General features: G+C 36.8%; 1 protein-coding gene and 1 long non-coding RNA gene across 2 annotated transcripts; both read right to left on the bottom strand.

Annotated features, from left to right (window-relative positions):
* Window positions 1-722: 722 nt before the first annotated feature.
* LOC146731536 (uncharacterized) lies at window positions 723-3116 on the bottom strand. Its single transcript, XR_014927091.1, has 2 exons — window positions 2967-3116; window positions 723-1059 (listed from the first exon to the last, which is right to left on the bottom strand). It is a non-coding gene; the product is annotated as an uncharacterized LOC146731536 (long non-coding RNA).
* A 4158-nt stretch (window positions 3117-7274) lies between these two features.
* Window positions 7275-16700, bottom strand: LOC102800994 (hematopoietic prostaglandin D synthase-like). Its single transcript, XM_006824973.3, has 4 exons — window positions 16460-16700; window positions 9720-9812; window positions 9363-9583; window positions 7275-7564 (listed from the first exon to the last, which is right to left on the bottom strand). The coding sequence occupies exons 1-4, from the start codon at window positions 16608-16610 to the stop codon at window positions 7400-7402; spliced, it is 630 nt and encodes a 209-aa protein (XP_006825036.2). The 5' UTR covers window positions 16611-16700; the 3' UTR covers window positions 7275-7399.
* Window positions 16701-17166: the final 466 nt, after the last annotated feature.

Raw genomic sequence — 17166 nt, 5'->3', positions numbered from 1 at the left:
CATTTACGAGCGCTTTGTTGCTTGAGAGTTGGACTTATTGACCGCCGCACTTGTCTTGCGCCTGCGCAGTAACTTACCAAGAACTTATCAAGAACTGTTATAGTTATTAAATATACATGACTGTATGTGTTGCAGTTAATAAAACAACTAACAGACACTGTTGTCACAGCGAATCACGACTTAGTGCTTGACAAAAACGTAAATAAATGACGTCACAGTGCGGCAGGCTATATTATTGGAATATCAGCGTGCTTGATTGGACTACTATTTGAGCACTCAAATGATTTATTCCAAATTTTCTATAAAATGATCACGAATAATGTCATAATTATGAACAGCGTCCTCATTAAAAATCGGCAACATAAAGCTATTAGAATCTTGCTGTAATTTTATACGATATACCATTTACATATAATGACTGTTCACCGAGTGGTATGAAAGATTGATTTCATAGGCGACAATGATGGCTTGCAATCAACAGAAACACTATTTGTTTGACTGTATTCATACTGGATGGCTTATCGTAATAGATAATATACAATTTCCGAACTTCTCAAAATCCCGCGTTATGTTTGAAATTATGTGCGAGGTTATAGTGTCTCAGTTTGTCAAAACATCGCGTGGGATTGGACAAATGCTGAAGTTAACATTAGATGTTGATCAATAAAGGTATATCAACAACACATTCTCCTCCGATTCTGTATGTCATAACAGACAATTCATTATTTTGTAACTGAAATCAGTCTTTAATTTACGTTATTTGATTACCGTCCGTCGAAATAAATTAATGATCTATTCAATGTTCACATCAATCTTTGTGGTGGTACTTTTAGGGAAATAAACAAAATTGGTTAATAATTAGCAGCACGACTTATGTACGTGAGCGATGAGTAACAGGGGTTTTAAAATAAAACTATGTTCCCCGCAACAATTATAGTCACATTGGATTCTTACAACATCAACTACCATGTCGTCTTGCTAGAAATCTGGCTATGGCTTGACTTTCTCCAATGGTCACTCCATCCACTTCCAAGATTGGTGCCCGTGAGAATGGAAACCCTGAAACATTTCAATACGAAAATCAATTTACAATTGAGATCATTGAATTAATTTTGAATGCAAGGTATTTATTATAAGATTATTTTTTTTGACATGCATTTACCTTGTAATGTTGTGTAATTGAATGTTGTTCGAACATGGATTTCAACATTCTAATCTAAATTATTATTATATAGCTAATACACTCTAATAAATACAAACAATTATGAGCTGAGGGGTAACAGTTAACCATAGTTGTACCAACCCCGTAAAGTTTTAAACGATTAGGCGCAACCAGGGCAAATGGTAAGAACCCCTAGTTTAGTAACAAACACCGCATTTTTGTAAAGCCAAAGTTGTTATCGCAAATTATTACGTGCACAAACCGACAAGATTTCTTCTTTAAAATGCCTAGATTGTACCTCGTTATTGTGTTGTGAAAGGGGCGGTCAAGGTGCGGGGAACCAAGGCGTGCGTGCAAAAGACGCGGAGGTGCTAGTGTCGTACCGCAATGAATACACATTAGTTTTTTTACAGTTTTATTCTTTCGAACTTTCAGCTGTGTCGCACCTTGCCACCCCCTTTTCTCTTTCCTCTCCCACAATCTCTTACAAACTCTGTCATAAAATCTAAGGAGTTGCAGAGTACACATGCGATCAGCCAATCGCCATAGTCGCTGCCGCGATCACGTGATTACCAGGGATGTGTCTCACGGTTAATTCTTTGCTACTAGTAAATACAATTACGCCTGTCCATTTATTACGGATAGACCAGTATTCGGCCCTATGGGCCTAGACGTCCGCGTATTGTCTTCAGCAACCAACCACACGAGTAAAACGACAGGCCTCTGACAATATTGGTAAATTTATAGGGCCGAATGAATAAAACGTTCGTGCTGGACACGTTCCTTTGTACGTGCCTTGTTGACATTAATCCACAAACAAAAATGGCTACCACTTGAGAAGACGCCTCCACAGGCGTGAATAGGTTAATGAACGCGATTTTTTTAACACACACACGGAACAAATCAGTCAAAGATAGCGCCCTCCAGAGGCGTAAAAAGGTTAATGCACGCGTTGTTTGCACACACACGAAAATAAATCATTCAAAAATGACATCTCCTACAGGCGTAAAAAGGTTAATGCACGCGTTTTTTTTTAATGTTCACAGACACGAAATGTTCATTCGACCTCACACACTCATATTTAGAAACACACACATCATTTTTAAACACATTATTTTAAAATACACATGTCATTTTGAACACAACAAATTTTAAAATACACATGTCATTTTAAAACACACGCCATTTAAAATACGCACATCATTTTTAATGCACATACATTTAATGTACATACATACATACATCAATCATTTTTAAACACACAAGTCGTTTTAAAACACCCACCATTAAAATTCAGTCTCGACGTTTTTAAAATGCACACATCATTTTAAAACACACAACAACGCCCTCCAATACGTACGTAATTTTGAATTATTAGTACGTCGGGTCCTCGTGACGGCATCGTATGCCTGGACCGTTCCCCATCTAAGAGTAGTTTTAGAAAAATATTAGTTTTATGACGCCGATTGCGACTGAAATTGACACCTGGGTCAATGACATGGCTTATTGAGTAATTGTTGTTTTTTATATACAGTTAGAAAGTCCCAAAAAATGCAAAACAAGGAAAAGTTTAGGCGGAGTATATCTGCGTGTTATCAAACAAATCGGTGTGTCCGATACGTGTTCAGTTTTAACCCTGATACTTTACTCATAGTTATTTAGTATTTGTTCACTGGAACGTGCGGACGTTGGCTCTGAGCTCGTGGTGGTTTTAGGTCCAATGTTCGATGGGTAATAGCGTATCGTAAAAAAATAATGACGTGCCCTCAAGTGGGCTACATATATGAAAACTGGTTTGGCTTACTACTAATGCCTGGTGAGCTCTTCAGTTTCGGTTATTCATCTTTCCGATCGATTAGTATGTCTTTGTATTCAATTCCAGCCTCGGCAAAAACCAAACGAGCTAATTCGGCACGTCCTCTGAACTGAAAATAGACTAGCTTATACTGCGACATCTTGGTATTCACTAGCTGTAAATAAGATAACGAGTAACATGACCTGGTTAGGTGACGTGGTTTGAACTGAATTTTGCAAGTGGCATAGTATGAATGGAATTAACATAATGTGATGTCCACACGTGCAACGAAGCGCGGGTTCAAAGGGGGGGGGTAATTTTAACCCTCTTGATGGAAAACAACTGTAAAAAGATTAGGAATATTTTGCTTAGAGGGCTGGTTTCGGCCTCCGAGATCCGTGTTTAATCCCGATATGAGGTACGTGTGAACAAAGTCTTCGGGTTAAAATATGTTAACAGGTGGCAGGTCAGACTCACTGATAAAGTACAATAGAACTACTTATGTGTTTATTAGTGAGGTTAGAATTGATTTGGTGACTCACGTTGTCACTTTACACGTTACTGAAACGTCTGTTGTTTTTAAACTGCTACACCGTATTTGCGGCCACGACGAAAAAAATGTAGTATTCAAAAATAATCGTAGATTAAGCTAAAACAAAATTGTATGCAAGCATTCCATTCCAACTTTCCACAACACGAATCATAATAATTCTGTCACAACTCCCATCTCGTTCTTGTCAACAGAAGTCAGCAAAATGAAATATTAATGTGTGTGTAGTTAATCACACAAGTAGCCGTGCCTGTTTAAGTGTGAAAGTACCGCTTTTGTTCAATAGGCCGAACAATTACTTGGCACTAACAAGTAACCTGTAGAACGCTGTGTGAGTAATATTTTTATATTACGTGCTGTAGACGGTCTGCTGTTTTTGTCCGTTATCTTGACCTTTCTTGGCGCATGCTTTACACGAAACAAAGTGGCTGCAAGTGTAGATGATGAGAGAAACCACTGTTTGAACTCTGATAATGAAACAACGGAACTGGAGACTGAAAATCCAACTATTGTGGCTCATAAAGTACATACATTAGGCTCCGATTTATACGTAATGAATTGCAGCTTGCATCCCAACTTTTGTAACTAATTACTAAATGGAATCATTAATACATTTTATGAATTAATATCTTATAATATAGTATTTCAATGTTGTAAATATATATAACGGTGTTGTGTATGTAATATGTGTATTATTCCATCTCTCGCAGTTTGAGCCATGACAAACAGTATGAACAATAAATTGTATGCGGTATTTATTCAGAAAAAAACCACAAATAATACAAATTGTACATAATTGGTAACATAATATGTTACTGTTATCACATGTTTTGTTTTATACAAGGGAACCATTGTAGCGAAAATAAGTATACAAATTACAATAAAAAAGTTTATCTAGACTTCAGATGTTGTTGGACTTTTCTATACTATTGTAGAGGTAGTATTCACCATATATTCTCGAGTGCATTCTTAGTCACATCATCAGGCCGTTGTGTCGTGTGATCCGAATGGCTAGTTTCGAAGCTATCAGAATATAGCTTAACAAGGCCAAGATCTTTTACTGGCCCTCGAGTGGTGGGAAACCAAGAATAAACCACAAATGCAGAAAAACTTCTTCGATCGGTTTGCTACTTATTTTTCCCAAGAAACTCAGGCAAAGGTGGTAGACGAGTGCATTGTACAAATATATGCATTCTTTTCATGACAGAAAACACAAACACCAGACAAAATAATGAGCAACATGCTGGAGATCTCCGGTTGCACATGCAAAGTACACTCTCCCTCACCTTTTGGAGTACACATATTTAAACAGTGTCAGGCTCAAACTATGGTAGATCACTTAGAATCTCGATCAGGAGACACATTTCAGTTGTGTCATTTGTAAGAATGTTGTCATGAGTACGGAGTTGGGATATACATTTATGTTACACTACCTATTTTTTAAGATCAAACACAAAACTTCAATTACTAAGAAGGCGGTGACGAGAGCAAATTTATGCACCCTTGGTTCCCTTCTTTATTTACTTAGTATTCGTTTCGAATGGTTTCAAATCTTTCCTTCGTGTTTTTAAATTGAGATGAGGTGTTAGAAGTGTATTTTTTGTTGACTCTTTAATTTTGTATTTACCAATATTCCACCATAGTTTTTATATTGTATATTTGTATAATTACTTGTTTGTTTTCGACACATAACCATGAATTTATTATTTAGGTCACAGTCGTAAATACGTTTAGTATTAAAGCACCACAAAGGTAATAGGATACTAAACTGTTTTTAAGACTAGACGAAAAGAATGATTGCAGAATTAAAAAAAGAGGTCATTTGTACAATTTTTGAAGTTAATGTTTCATTAATATAAAGTGTCCAATGTCGCTGTCTCCTCTGAACATGGATGAGGTTCTCGTTCGTTATTGCGATCTATATGAACAATTTAAATCATCTAGAATCTTTTAAAACTTTGATAGAGCGAATGGCGATCGGTTCCAATGGTGCATACACATATGGAAAATTGTATAAACATCAGTCACATTCATTCATTACGATTTATAGCAACAGCAACAAAAGTACTAGAACAATGAGAAAAATAAATTGGTAAACGCCATATCACCTGAGTTCATCAATGTAAATGAGTGCATTTTCTGAAGAAATTGGAAGACATCTTTGTAATTAAGTTTCAAGTAATTAAACAGATCATAGCGCTTAAGAAAGTCATAACAACCACTGATATTAAACGAGACGACGGAAATAATCCCCATGATGATTTATAAAAAAAAGGAGTTGACAATTCATTACTGTTGAGTTTAATTTGATTTAGGTATACTGATTTTCCGGTGGTGCACTATTTTTGTCAATTTTTTTATGTTTATATTGCAAATATCCTCATTTCTTTGTACCTAGAAATGTTCACTTTTGCATATCCGCTTGTGATTTCATTCGTTTTCAGTTGAAAGTGTGTTATTAGCTGAATGTTGTTGTTTTCAGTATTTGTAATAATAATTTTACTATCATCTATATTGGTATCAAAATATCCTCATTTTGTTTATTTCTATCAATGTGATCAATGTTATAATTATTAGTGGTAATATCAATTGTATCATGTCGTATGAACAATGTTTGTATTGTTAATTTGTCATTATTGGTGTTATCAGTTTTATAATTAATTGTTTGGTGACTGTGTCATTATTACATTTTGTGTGTGTAATTTTACTAAATAAATACAAAGTATATTTCATCAATTGTGATATCAGTATTGTCAACATTCAACATTAGACTATTTAAATGCTCATTTTATAATAACATGTGGTTGTCTGCAAGAAGATATGGGAAAGGGAGAAAAGGGAGAGGACAGAGAGATGGGAGTGGTCAGGGAGGACGAAATGAGAAGGGAAGTCGGGGAGAAGAGGGATGTGAGAGAGTAGAATGAGCGAGGTGGAAAAGGGTAGAATGGGAGGAAAAGAGGAGAAGAGGAGGGAAAGTGATAGGGAAGAAGGTGAAGGGAAGATGAAGAGGAGGGGGGACAGAGAAATAGAAACAGAAAGAGAGAGACAGAAGGCAACCAAATCTATCTTAAAGGAACACGTAAAGGGTACATATGAAGTCATTCTTGAAGTTCAGTCAAGGAATTGTGTAAAGGAGAAGGGAACCATGCTCTTGTTTTCAATAGAATATGCTGGTAGCTGGTGGATGTTAATGAGTTGCATTATAATTCGAATATGAATTAATGACATGAGGTTATCGAGGTGCAGGTAGTTCATGTGTATCATACCAATCATTGTATGGCATCTGAGTTTGAACTCAGCCCTAATGGATTCTTTACTTTACAACAAAACTAGGTCGTGGTTCACATCAATGATGTAATGTAATGTATGTAAAAGTCTCCGGAAAACTTATGAGAACACAGAAATGTGATTTTAGTTGTGACAACAATACATACTTGAGCCAGAGTGGAAACAGTAGATGTAATGTATATAAAGTTCTGTAATGGAACATCCTGATTTGCCGAGAATGGATTTTAAAGCATGAAACCATTTGAATGTTCCTTGTATTATAAATTGTTTGCGACTCATCAATCAACCTGATCATTGATCTCACAGTGGTGAGGAGTATAACGACATATTGCTGCCTACTTGGCTATAATTCACTATGAACTAGATAATAAACATTCACTATCAGAAAAAGAAATGTGATACAAAACGGACAAAATAAAGAAGTGAATTGCATCATAAACCTCCTTCCATACAAAAGTGTTATGACATGACAGATTCACAGAGGTTAATAGGTTACTTTTATTGACCATTTTGTCTACTTTGATGTTAATGATATCATGACACACAAGAATACTTTTCTGTATTTTAAATTCGTGAATTGATGTTAACATTGGAGAAACACCATTCATATGGTGGACTCTGGTCTTTTTTTCATCCACTCAGCAATTCGCGGGCGACTCTCCACGCGTTTTTTCAACGCCTTTAATTTGGGATATTCATTTAATACATCCGGTCTCCACTCCACCATAAAGTAGCTTGTATCAGCAAATGACAGGTCAGCCAGTGTCACCTAAGCATAATAAAACGGTATATCATTATTTATCAAAACTATATTAATATCATTCACAAATAAATACAAAGATATACGTCATACTGCTTGTTTGAAGTTGAAGAGTATTGGACTATGATAGTCATATGGCGTGGTACAGTACGTCTTGCAGCAATATACCAACATTATATCTGGCATACAGCTCGTTACTTTGCAAGTGCAGAATGTAATGTTCAATGCGTTCTTGGGCATTTTTTTGTAAAAACCTGATAATTCCCTTAAAAACACACACAAACAAAATATTAATTTCTTAAAAACCTTCTTGACAAAAACGATATTTTGCATCAGTTGTTCATCAATATGTTCTAGAAGACACAATGAATCAAATTTTTGGTCATGGACTGAACAGGTCACCTTGTGAATTTGAATCAATTTTTACTAAACTTTAAGTGTTCAGCACATAATTATTCACGACTCTGTCAAATATGGACATAATGTCAGCATAAATAGTTTATTTTTTCATGTTAATAATAAGACCTCATGAGTAATATTACAGAGAATGTCGGGCAATGAGATGTATCTTGGATATCCCAAAACTGAAAAACCGTGTCAAGTTGATTCAATGCAATCCCAACGTATCACATCCTAAAATAGAATCTTACTACAATTTACTGGAGGCGTTACAGTATCGAGCCAGTTTCCAAGATACATACATGTTCAGATGATAAATATAGCACCAAGACTTTGTTATCAGGAAGACCAGTTTGGCATCATACTTATTTCAATATTACCAATACAAATTATATGCAGTATGTCAGATCGCAAACAACAAAGGAATTTGCGTTGGAATGCCATTGCCATTATACGACCTCTGTTTCTTACCAATGACACACCATTTGTTCAAAGTGAGAACTGAAAACGTTGATCAAACTCTTAATGATGCTATGCTCATCTCACAAAACGCAGTGATGAAAACCAGGTGAAGTACATTTATTGCACCAAATGTTGCACATGCAATTAACGTGAGATATCACAGAGATCAGAAGCTACGCGAGATAACACAGAGATCAGAAGCTACCAAAAGAAACAATTCGTAAAGTCTGTTTACAGACTAATGACGTAAATATGCTGTTCTATATTCCCAGGTTAGAGTGATAGGGTAAATTAATATTATGACAACAATTATATAGAAGTCTACATTGGTTGTATGAAAGAGCATTGTTGACTTGACCTAGGAATCAAGTACTATTTCGAGACCAGATTATAGCAACAGGTACGATAGTTCAGATGAATACATTAATACATTAGATTATGGTTAGCTCTGTGGATGAGTTTGAAGTGAAGGAAAGACTGTTGTAAACATAGACTTGCCTTACAATAGTCACCACTAAAGTTTAAGGTAACATTCAAGCCTGACAATGATCCACAACATTCAGATCTCAAAAGAGAAGAAAAAATCACCAGATTCTTTGATTAGCATTGTAGTTTAAAGTATCAGAAGTTGACGTTTTTAAAAATTACACTTGTTGAATTCATTTTTTGCAAAACTTCTATTGTCCGATTATATCATTAAATCAACAGATCTTTCACGTTATTCGATTGACAGACCAGTTTTGATTAATTCTGGGAGAACTCATGTCACAGCCCACTAAGCTCACTTTTTCATATTTATTTCATCAAACAAATATTATTAAGTACACCATACTACATAGAGCAGCGTTACGTGCGTCAAAGTTACATAGTTAAATGTACTACACTCTAATATAATTCGACGTCACATGAAATATTTGTTTGATTGAAAACTATTTGTTATTCTTACCGTATCTCCGACAAAGTATCCATCCCCATCATTGTTTTCTTTCAATACACGTTCAAGTCCTTGCAATAACAAAGGGAATACGTCGTTATAGTATTTGTCCATCAATTCTTGTTTATTCTCCTTGGCAAACCATATGTCTCCAAGTTTTTCAAAAATATCTTTCATTGTGTCTGTTATCATGTCTATCTTTGCTTGGTCAAACAGGTCTTCCGCATACAAATCTGTGTGAGTAAAACAAATATATCCAATCTAGTCTTAATCTGAAATGTTAAATTACAATTCGCACACGAACGATAGAGAAGCCTAGGATAAAAAACATCACCCGATTGTTCTATAATATAAGCGTTAGAATCTTACCATGTCGTCTTGCTAGGAATCTGGCTATAGCTCGACTCTCTGCAATGGTCACTCCATCCACTTCCAAGATTGGTGTACGTGCAAACGGAAACCCTGAAAAGTGTGTAAGTTGAAACATAAGTACAACTTACAGTTTATAGTGTCGTCAAAGGGCTTTTATATGTTTTTTTTTTATATTTAACAATTGTTTTCATTTGTTATACTTAGAAAAAAAAGATGTCAAAAAAGCCTCTTGAGTAATTTGGGCAAATAAATCAATATCTGGAAGTTACGGCATGTCAAAGCCATCTTAATCTAAGCCTTATTAACTTCAGCACACCGAATTTCGTCTTGTATTGCTGTTACAATTCTCCATCAATTGCGCAGGGCACTTTTGTTTGCCAAAACATCACATTTTTGTTTTATTCAGTGAAATAGGATATTAATATTCTGTTCATATTTATTTATTGTAAGAATCGTCTCACAAAACTAGAGAGTACTTAATGCTCTCCACTGTTCCCTACTATGCAGTATAATGTTGTAAAAGAGACAATCCATACATTCAGGAGACTGAATCTGAATATAAAATGCTTCATATTAAAATTTGATTTTGTGATACTGTTATCTACTTATTTAAACAATCATTGTGTCATTTGGGCATGTTCCCTAAAAATGAGAACTAGCGCATTGAGGGCTAACAACAGTATGTCTATATCATGGCTTGCTCGCCATTGTTTCCATTCACCAATATTTAAGCTCATGAAGTAGGCTCCCCACCCCACTTTTGAGGCATCCAATAACAGAATTATAGATGAAGGTGATGGATTGATATGTGATCTCCGCCATACATTTACTAAGTACGTCAAACACAAAATGGGTTATTTTACGGGGTCCATGTGGTGGGGGCTTCTTTCTACTGTACTCATAATCACTAATGCAAGAAAAGGGGTAGCCAGAGGATCACTTGATAGTGATGTGTGTACACCGTGCTAGCGAGGGTATCACTATATCCGACTGCATGTTAAATTTCATATGCACGAACGTCTTTTGTTGGTTTACTATGAAACCAAGGAAGAGCAAGATTGTGAATGTATTTTGTACATGTGCTAATGCACCTTATCTCGCTAATATTGTAAGAGCAAGTGATCTAGTAATATCTAGGTATTAATAGCCATGCTACTGGTATTCACAATAATATTGTGTGTCAGGGTAAAACTGAATCTATATAATTGCTTTTCCATGTTTGCAATCGAGGTAGTATGCAATGAATTCTTATGCAAATATTGACAATTTGAGAAATGAATTTCGTGAACAAATTGTTATGCAAATTGAGAAGTGTGGCAGGTTAGAAGGGTAAACGAGAAGTGATCGTTTGACTGGTCGACGAGGCTGACGACGGGCAAGTTAGTGAAAAGGCAAGCCAGTTAACCCAGTATTCGATGGGTCGAAGAGACTGACTCGTTGCAGGGGTATTGCATAGGTTCTGGTGAGAGTTTTATAGCTGGGTTAATGTAATGGCCTTTGTTGAAATTGCCGTGTGCAACAAGTGAGAAATGGAATGTCGTCCACGTGAACACGTGTATTAAGTTACGTTGCTAATCTTCTAACTGAACTTTCGCTACGTGGATATTGTGTATGCCAAGTTTGCATTAATGGTGGCTCGTTAGATTTCACCACGTCTGTCTACAGTAATTTAGTGGCAACCGGGTTTGAATAATTAAGCGAGTATATTACGGTTGCGTGGGACTGTTACAGAACGCAACACACTGCTTGAAGGTGTACTGATATGAGTGCTGCAGCTACTGCTTGTGAGATTGCCATATTTTGATTAATTACTGTAATTACTGGGATTATTGTGTGCTTAGAATTAACCGCTGTGTATCGCAATTGTGCCGTTATAAGGAGTTTGTTTTTGTCATGTATATCCGCGCACTCGGACGTCGAACCATCAGGTGTGGCCTTTAGACAAAATCGTATCATGTCGTATTGTTTCCTGGCATCTATTCGTAATTGTACCTGGACTTTTGGTAAGCTGGGACTATTGACTTTTCGGATGAGTATTTAGTGACATTAACGATTGAATTGTATATATTATAAATCTTATCACACACCAGCATTTTGCTTGTAGCCTTCCAGTTAATTTATTATATTCAATATATCCATTTTGCTGTAGTACATTTTGTTGTCAGTGATATACACTGTCACAGTGTAAGGCCTGTTTATCGCTAATGAGAGGGCACCCACAAAACTCACACTGGACAGTTAGTCATTTCACTGCTAGTATGGGCTAGACAAGACAATAGTACTGGAAATAAATTATCGAGTTAAAGCTCCTGATTTTAATACCTCTCAAAATAATTACATTGTGCATTGTGCATTGGTGATAACTCACACTTCCAGGATGTAGAAATGGACAACAGTCAATGGCTTCCGCAACACAACAACGAAGAAACACAGGAGTCTTGCTTGCAGAGGAACGTTGTTATTCTGGAGGACACGTTAGAAGGAGATCGCAGAGCAGTTCATACAAGTGTCACAGAATGATGGTGAAGCCTGTATCACTTGTCTTACAATATAGCAGCAACACAAAGGATACTAAGTTGAAATGATGGACCACAACTGTCCTCAGTCTGTCTAATTTATAGACATGATTCAGTGACACCACCTGGGTTTCCACATGAACCAATCAGAATGTGGACTTGCTAGCAACTGTGTCACGTAGGCAACTCAGTAGATCATAACCATCTTTTGTTATTCAAATAACAGCATACCTGGTAGATTCCAGCTGTCTTTCCAGAGTTGAAAACAAGTATGACCTGTCAATCACCTTTATGGCAGTTATCGCCGGCAATGCACACCGTTTCTTCCCATGATTCCATGCACACTTCTATTTGCAGGGTTTGAGGTGATAAGACAAAAAACATAAAATAAAGGATGCTGACATACACCCATTCTGTATTGCACAACTTGCGTTTTGATGTAATAATTCCGTGTACCAATTTCGTATTGCTGTATTAAATATCATATGCATTTGTATTAGATATGCCTCATAGTCCAGTATCTGTTCATTTATACGTCGGGCGTTAGTTCGATTTCGGTCTTCATAACAATGCCCTAACATTGTGAATATATAGCAGCAACATTCAATCCGACGTGTCAGACCTTGACTCCTCAGCACCCTTACGAGTGGATCGGTATATGCAGATATGTACCTTGTTTAGATATAATGATGCTAGGAAATCATATTAGCACATGTGTGCTGGAGGTTTTGTTCGCACAGAATCTGTTTTATGTCAGTTTAGGTATATAATTGGCACTCTTGCTTTTGTTCACCACAAAAATGTAGGAGTGAAATGCAGGCATGTGATTTCCCACTATTTTTCACCAATTCGCGACTCGTGTAGTGTCACGCTCATCTTTTGCAACTTGATGGCTGTTTTAAAAATTTGAATCCATAGATACCTTTCACTCATTAAAATCACGATGTGTTCGCAAGTTTTCATTGCTAGAATATTTTGGATGTGGTATCTTTTCATTGTTACTCATACTACATGTAACCATTTGTGTGTACTTGTATAGATTGGTGCATGTGGTGAAGTTAAAGTATCGAACTATTAGCAGCAACCACTTGCATCATAGACTATGAAAGCATTGTCAATAAAATGACATGATTTCCTTACACATTGACTGTTATATTTTAGCATGGATGTTATATAACCTGTTTTTATTTGATTTGACTTTGTTATGTGTATTAAGATATAGTATTTACATATTTTTTCAGACCAGTCTTGCAGAACATCAGCTTCCTTGACTACATAGTTAATATTTTAAACACATCATGTAAGTTCACACAATCTACTAAAAAGCGATACATTTGTCGAGTACAATGATTTTAGAATTCAAGCCCTTATAATGATATATTCTAACTGAATTACCTGTCCACCGAAGGTGGTATAAAAAGCTTCCTACGTTTGGTAGATTTGCCCTGTTGATTTATTTATTGATATACGAAAAATCATGACAACTGTCAAAAAAATTAAACTTAATCAAAGGGCCCTGAAAGGGTATCGAATTTGGGATCATGTTCGAGTAATGCGCAATCGATATTTATTGATTAGGTGCAAGGTAAGAATGGTTTCACTAAGTAAAATTGTTACGAATGGGAATACGAACCTTGCCGCCAATATCCCGCGCTCCAGGACGCAACACTAAAGGTCGAAAAAAGCCACACAACCAGAATATGTCAAATAATACTTATTTAATAATACAATAACATAAACCATAATATAATATAAAGGAATAATATAAATCACAAACTGGTCTGCAATATACATCACAATAATAACAATAATGAACATTGCCTAGCCTATCTAGGTGCAGAACTCGTACTGCGTAGTTTCAGCGACAGTACAGTCATTCAAAGCAATGTCGGCGACGAAATCGGTTCTACAGCTCCTAACGGCGAGGTCTCAAGGAAGGAAAACTACACTATGTTACCCAACTTCCATACCAACCGTGAAAAGAAAAGACCAATCTTTAGTAATGTTGTTTTTTTTCAGCGCAGAACCACAGCACGCTGTCTTACATCTACCAGCTCACATGCCGAATTGGACAGGCATTATCTTGAGACGTGCGCTGGTTGCCACGTCAACGGAGCGGAGCTGAACTGCAGTGCACTGGCCGGGAGCTGGGTGACAACCATCTTGAATTTTCAAGGTGAATGTTCCGGCGAAGAATTCCACTATTACCTTGAAGTATTACTTAGGAATATGTGTATGTGACAATGCCCTCACAGTTTTGAATCAGTTTACCAACAGCCAATCATATTGCTTCTTTCATCAACGCGCTTGGCCAAGCTATCAACATTGTCGGGACGGAGCTAAGTCACAAGACGCTTTAAAGACGCGCACCACTCTACCATGTATGTCCATGGACTCTGTGGAACGCCGGTCGAAAAGCCGTTGAAAATAGCTAAAATCGAAAAAACAGCACAAACTTAATTTTCAAGAAATCCTAAACAACCAAATTTAAATATGTTGCATATGCAGCATATGCAGGGTAATCTTGTTACACGGTTCAGGGGGTGTCAACAACCATTCCAAAGTACTGTTTTCTGAGAGTTGTTGGCCTTTGTTTTCACCATGATGGTTGCCAGGCGATGAAAATGCTCGCTCAGTTAAAGCTGTGTTGGCTTGCAGTTGATGTCGAGGAATACAATATTCGGACAAAAGCTGTTCAGGGTACCGAGTTCCGAGTCTGATGTGTTCGTTTTTAGTCGCACTGGAAATGGTAAATCATTATGTTATTATGCTTTACCAGCCTTGCATCGAGCGTGGTCGTGGTAATAGTGTTGAGCCACTGTTGAGTATTATAGAAGAGTAGGTGTTATACTTCAAAGCTCATGGTGTCACTGCAACATATATTGACAGAAATGAAGCCGAAGATGAAGACATAAGAAATGCAAAGCCCCAAGCGCTTTTTGGTAGTCATCGTAACAAAGCTTTCCATTGGCCGATAAACTTTCTATCGCGCAACCACGTGACATTCACGTGAATGAATAAAATTACCGCACGGTGTTGTGGAGGGAGGAATGTTCAAACGGAGCAACACCGTGCAGGCGGACGATGGATGACAACTGACTGTGTTCACGTTCGTCTTACACAAGCACGAATAAAAGAATATTAATTAGCAATGGAAATACATGCTGTCTATTCTAATTTCGCAGCTGGGAAAGCCTCGCTAGCTAACCGGGCATTATCAAAATACATTTATATTACAGCAAATAATAGAATAACGCAACAAATTTCACGCATGAAATATTCACACAACTGAGGCCAAGATGTTAGCTTAGTAGAACTAATTATATGACAATAATTATTTTGTAACCTAATTTAAACTATTGCCATCGATCAGTGGGGGATCCAGCAAAATGTATTGGGGGGCCAAGCTTCGCTTAACATTACGGAGCAAAAATCGCAGAGAAGCTATGCGTAAGCCAGATGAGGGGGGTTTGGGGACCATGGCCACCCTGGCCCCTCCTCTGGATCCACCACTGCCATCGATGTTTTGATAATAACTCATTCGTCAACGTATTTATTCTTATATGTCAGGTATTTATAATCAAGTGTTCATTGTCTTTTGTTTCGCTGGAATTACATAAATGTTACCATTTCCACACTTTGCCAAGTACTTCATTCAAATATATGACGCTGATTCTACATTCTGCCACATCTCCGTGTTCATAATCTGATTAAGAATATTTTTATCCAATCCCGTCATTAGATTTGTCAAGGTGTGACCATCGATTGTATTCCGCCCACCAGTGCCTGCATCTATTTTGTTGTTGTTCCCTTCTAGGAATATTTGTCTCTGATTTTAGAAAATTCGATTGTAATTGAACTGTACCAGTAATATCTTCAAGAAAGGTGGGTGATATAGGTCACGTATCACACAAAATCCAGGTCAATCTTTCGCTCGTTTCACGTTGCCCACAATAGAATTAACTTAAGTGTGCATTGTGTATGGTAATCCAAAGCGGAACGGTATGTGTCTGCTAACCCTATTTGACTATATTCAGACATTCTCGGGTAATAGTCTGATAATATCAACATGTGTTTTAAATTACAATTAATATAAAAACGTGCAGAATGAACATTCGTCATTTATCTGTACAGATGTTTTGTACAATAAACTCAAATCACAATGGCGCTCTGCGTAATGCCTACTCAAATATGCAAGACATAAACACTGAGTTCACTTACTTTTGACGCCTGGTGAGCTTTTCAATGCCGGCCATTCTTCAAATTCGTCTATTATGACGTCTTCGTACTCGACTCCGGCCTCAGCCATAACCAGCCGCGCCAATTCTGCCCGTGCTCTAAACTGAAAGTATACTAGCTTATATTGTGACATTTCAGTGATTTTCTCGATAAAGCGCTAGTGAACGAAAATGTTCGAACTAGTATGTAATCGTGTAGTAATCGCGACCGCACGTATTTCATTGCCTACAATTATAGGCGGCGCTTCTGTCCAACGCCGACCTTTGTATTGCTTCATTGTTATTCTAATGTTAGTTGCCTTGACCTACTTACGTAGAAACTTTGCAACAACTGAAGAGATTTTTCCGAGGGTAACCGTGCTACTCCCGTAGCATCTGTAGTTATAATTGTCAACAATTGTATCATCCTAAATTAAATGCTTCTGCTAGAGGGGAAACTAGTATTTGTAACTGCGGCCTGATCACGTTACCTTATTGTCAACAGCGTCATTATATATGTGTTGATTAATACTATTAGATCAACAAATTCAGACAAGAGAAGTAAAAAGAAGACTGTTTACTATTTAATGGATCTAACAATTTAGCTAAACTATCCATTAATATTTACATATTATGACCTGTAAGTACTGCTGGCTGCTTAGTCCGATTCATTTATGATACTGATGTGAAATGGAGCATGTAAATTGATAT

This window comes from Saccoglossus kowalevskii, chromosome 18 (genome assembly GCF_978046115.1).
Source record: "Saccoglossus kowalevskii chromosome 18, keSacKowa6.1, whole genome shotgun sequence".
Classification (NCBI taxonomy): domain Eukaryota; kingdom Metazoa; phylum Hemichordata; class Enteropneusta; family Harrimaniidae; genus Saccoglossus; species Saccoglossus kowalevskii.
The sequence above is the reverse complement of the archived record's forward strand: the minus strand, read 5'-3'. Positions and strand labels throughout refer to the sequence as shown.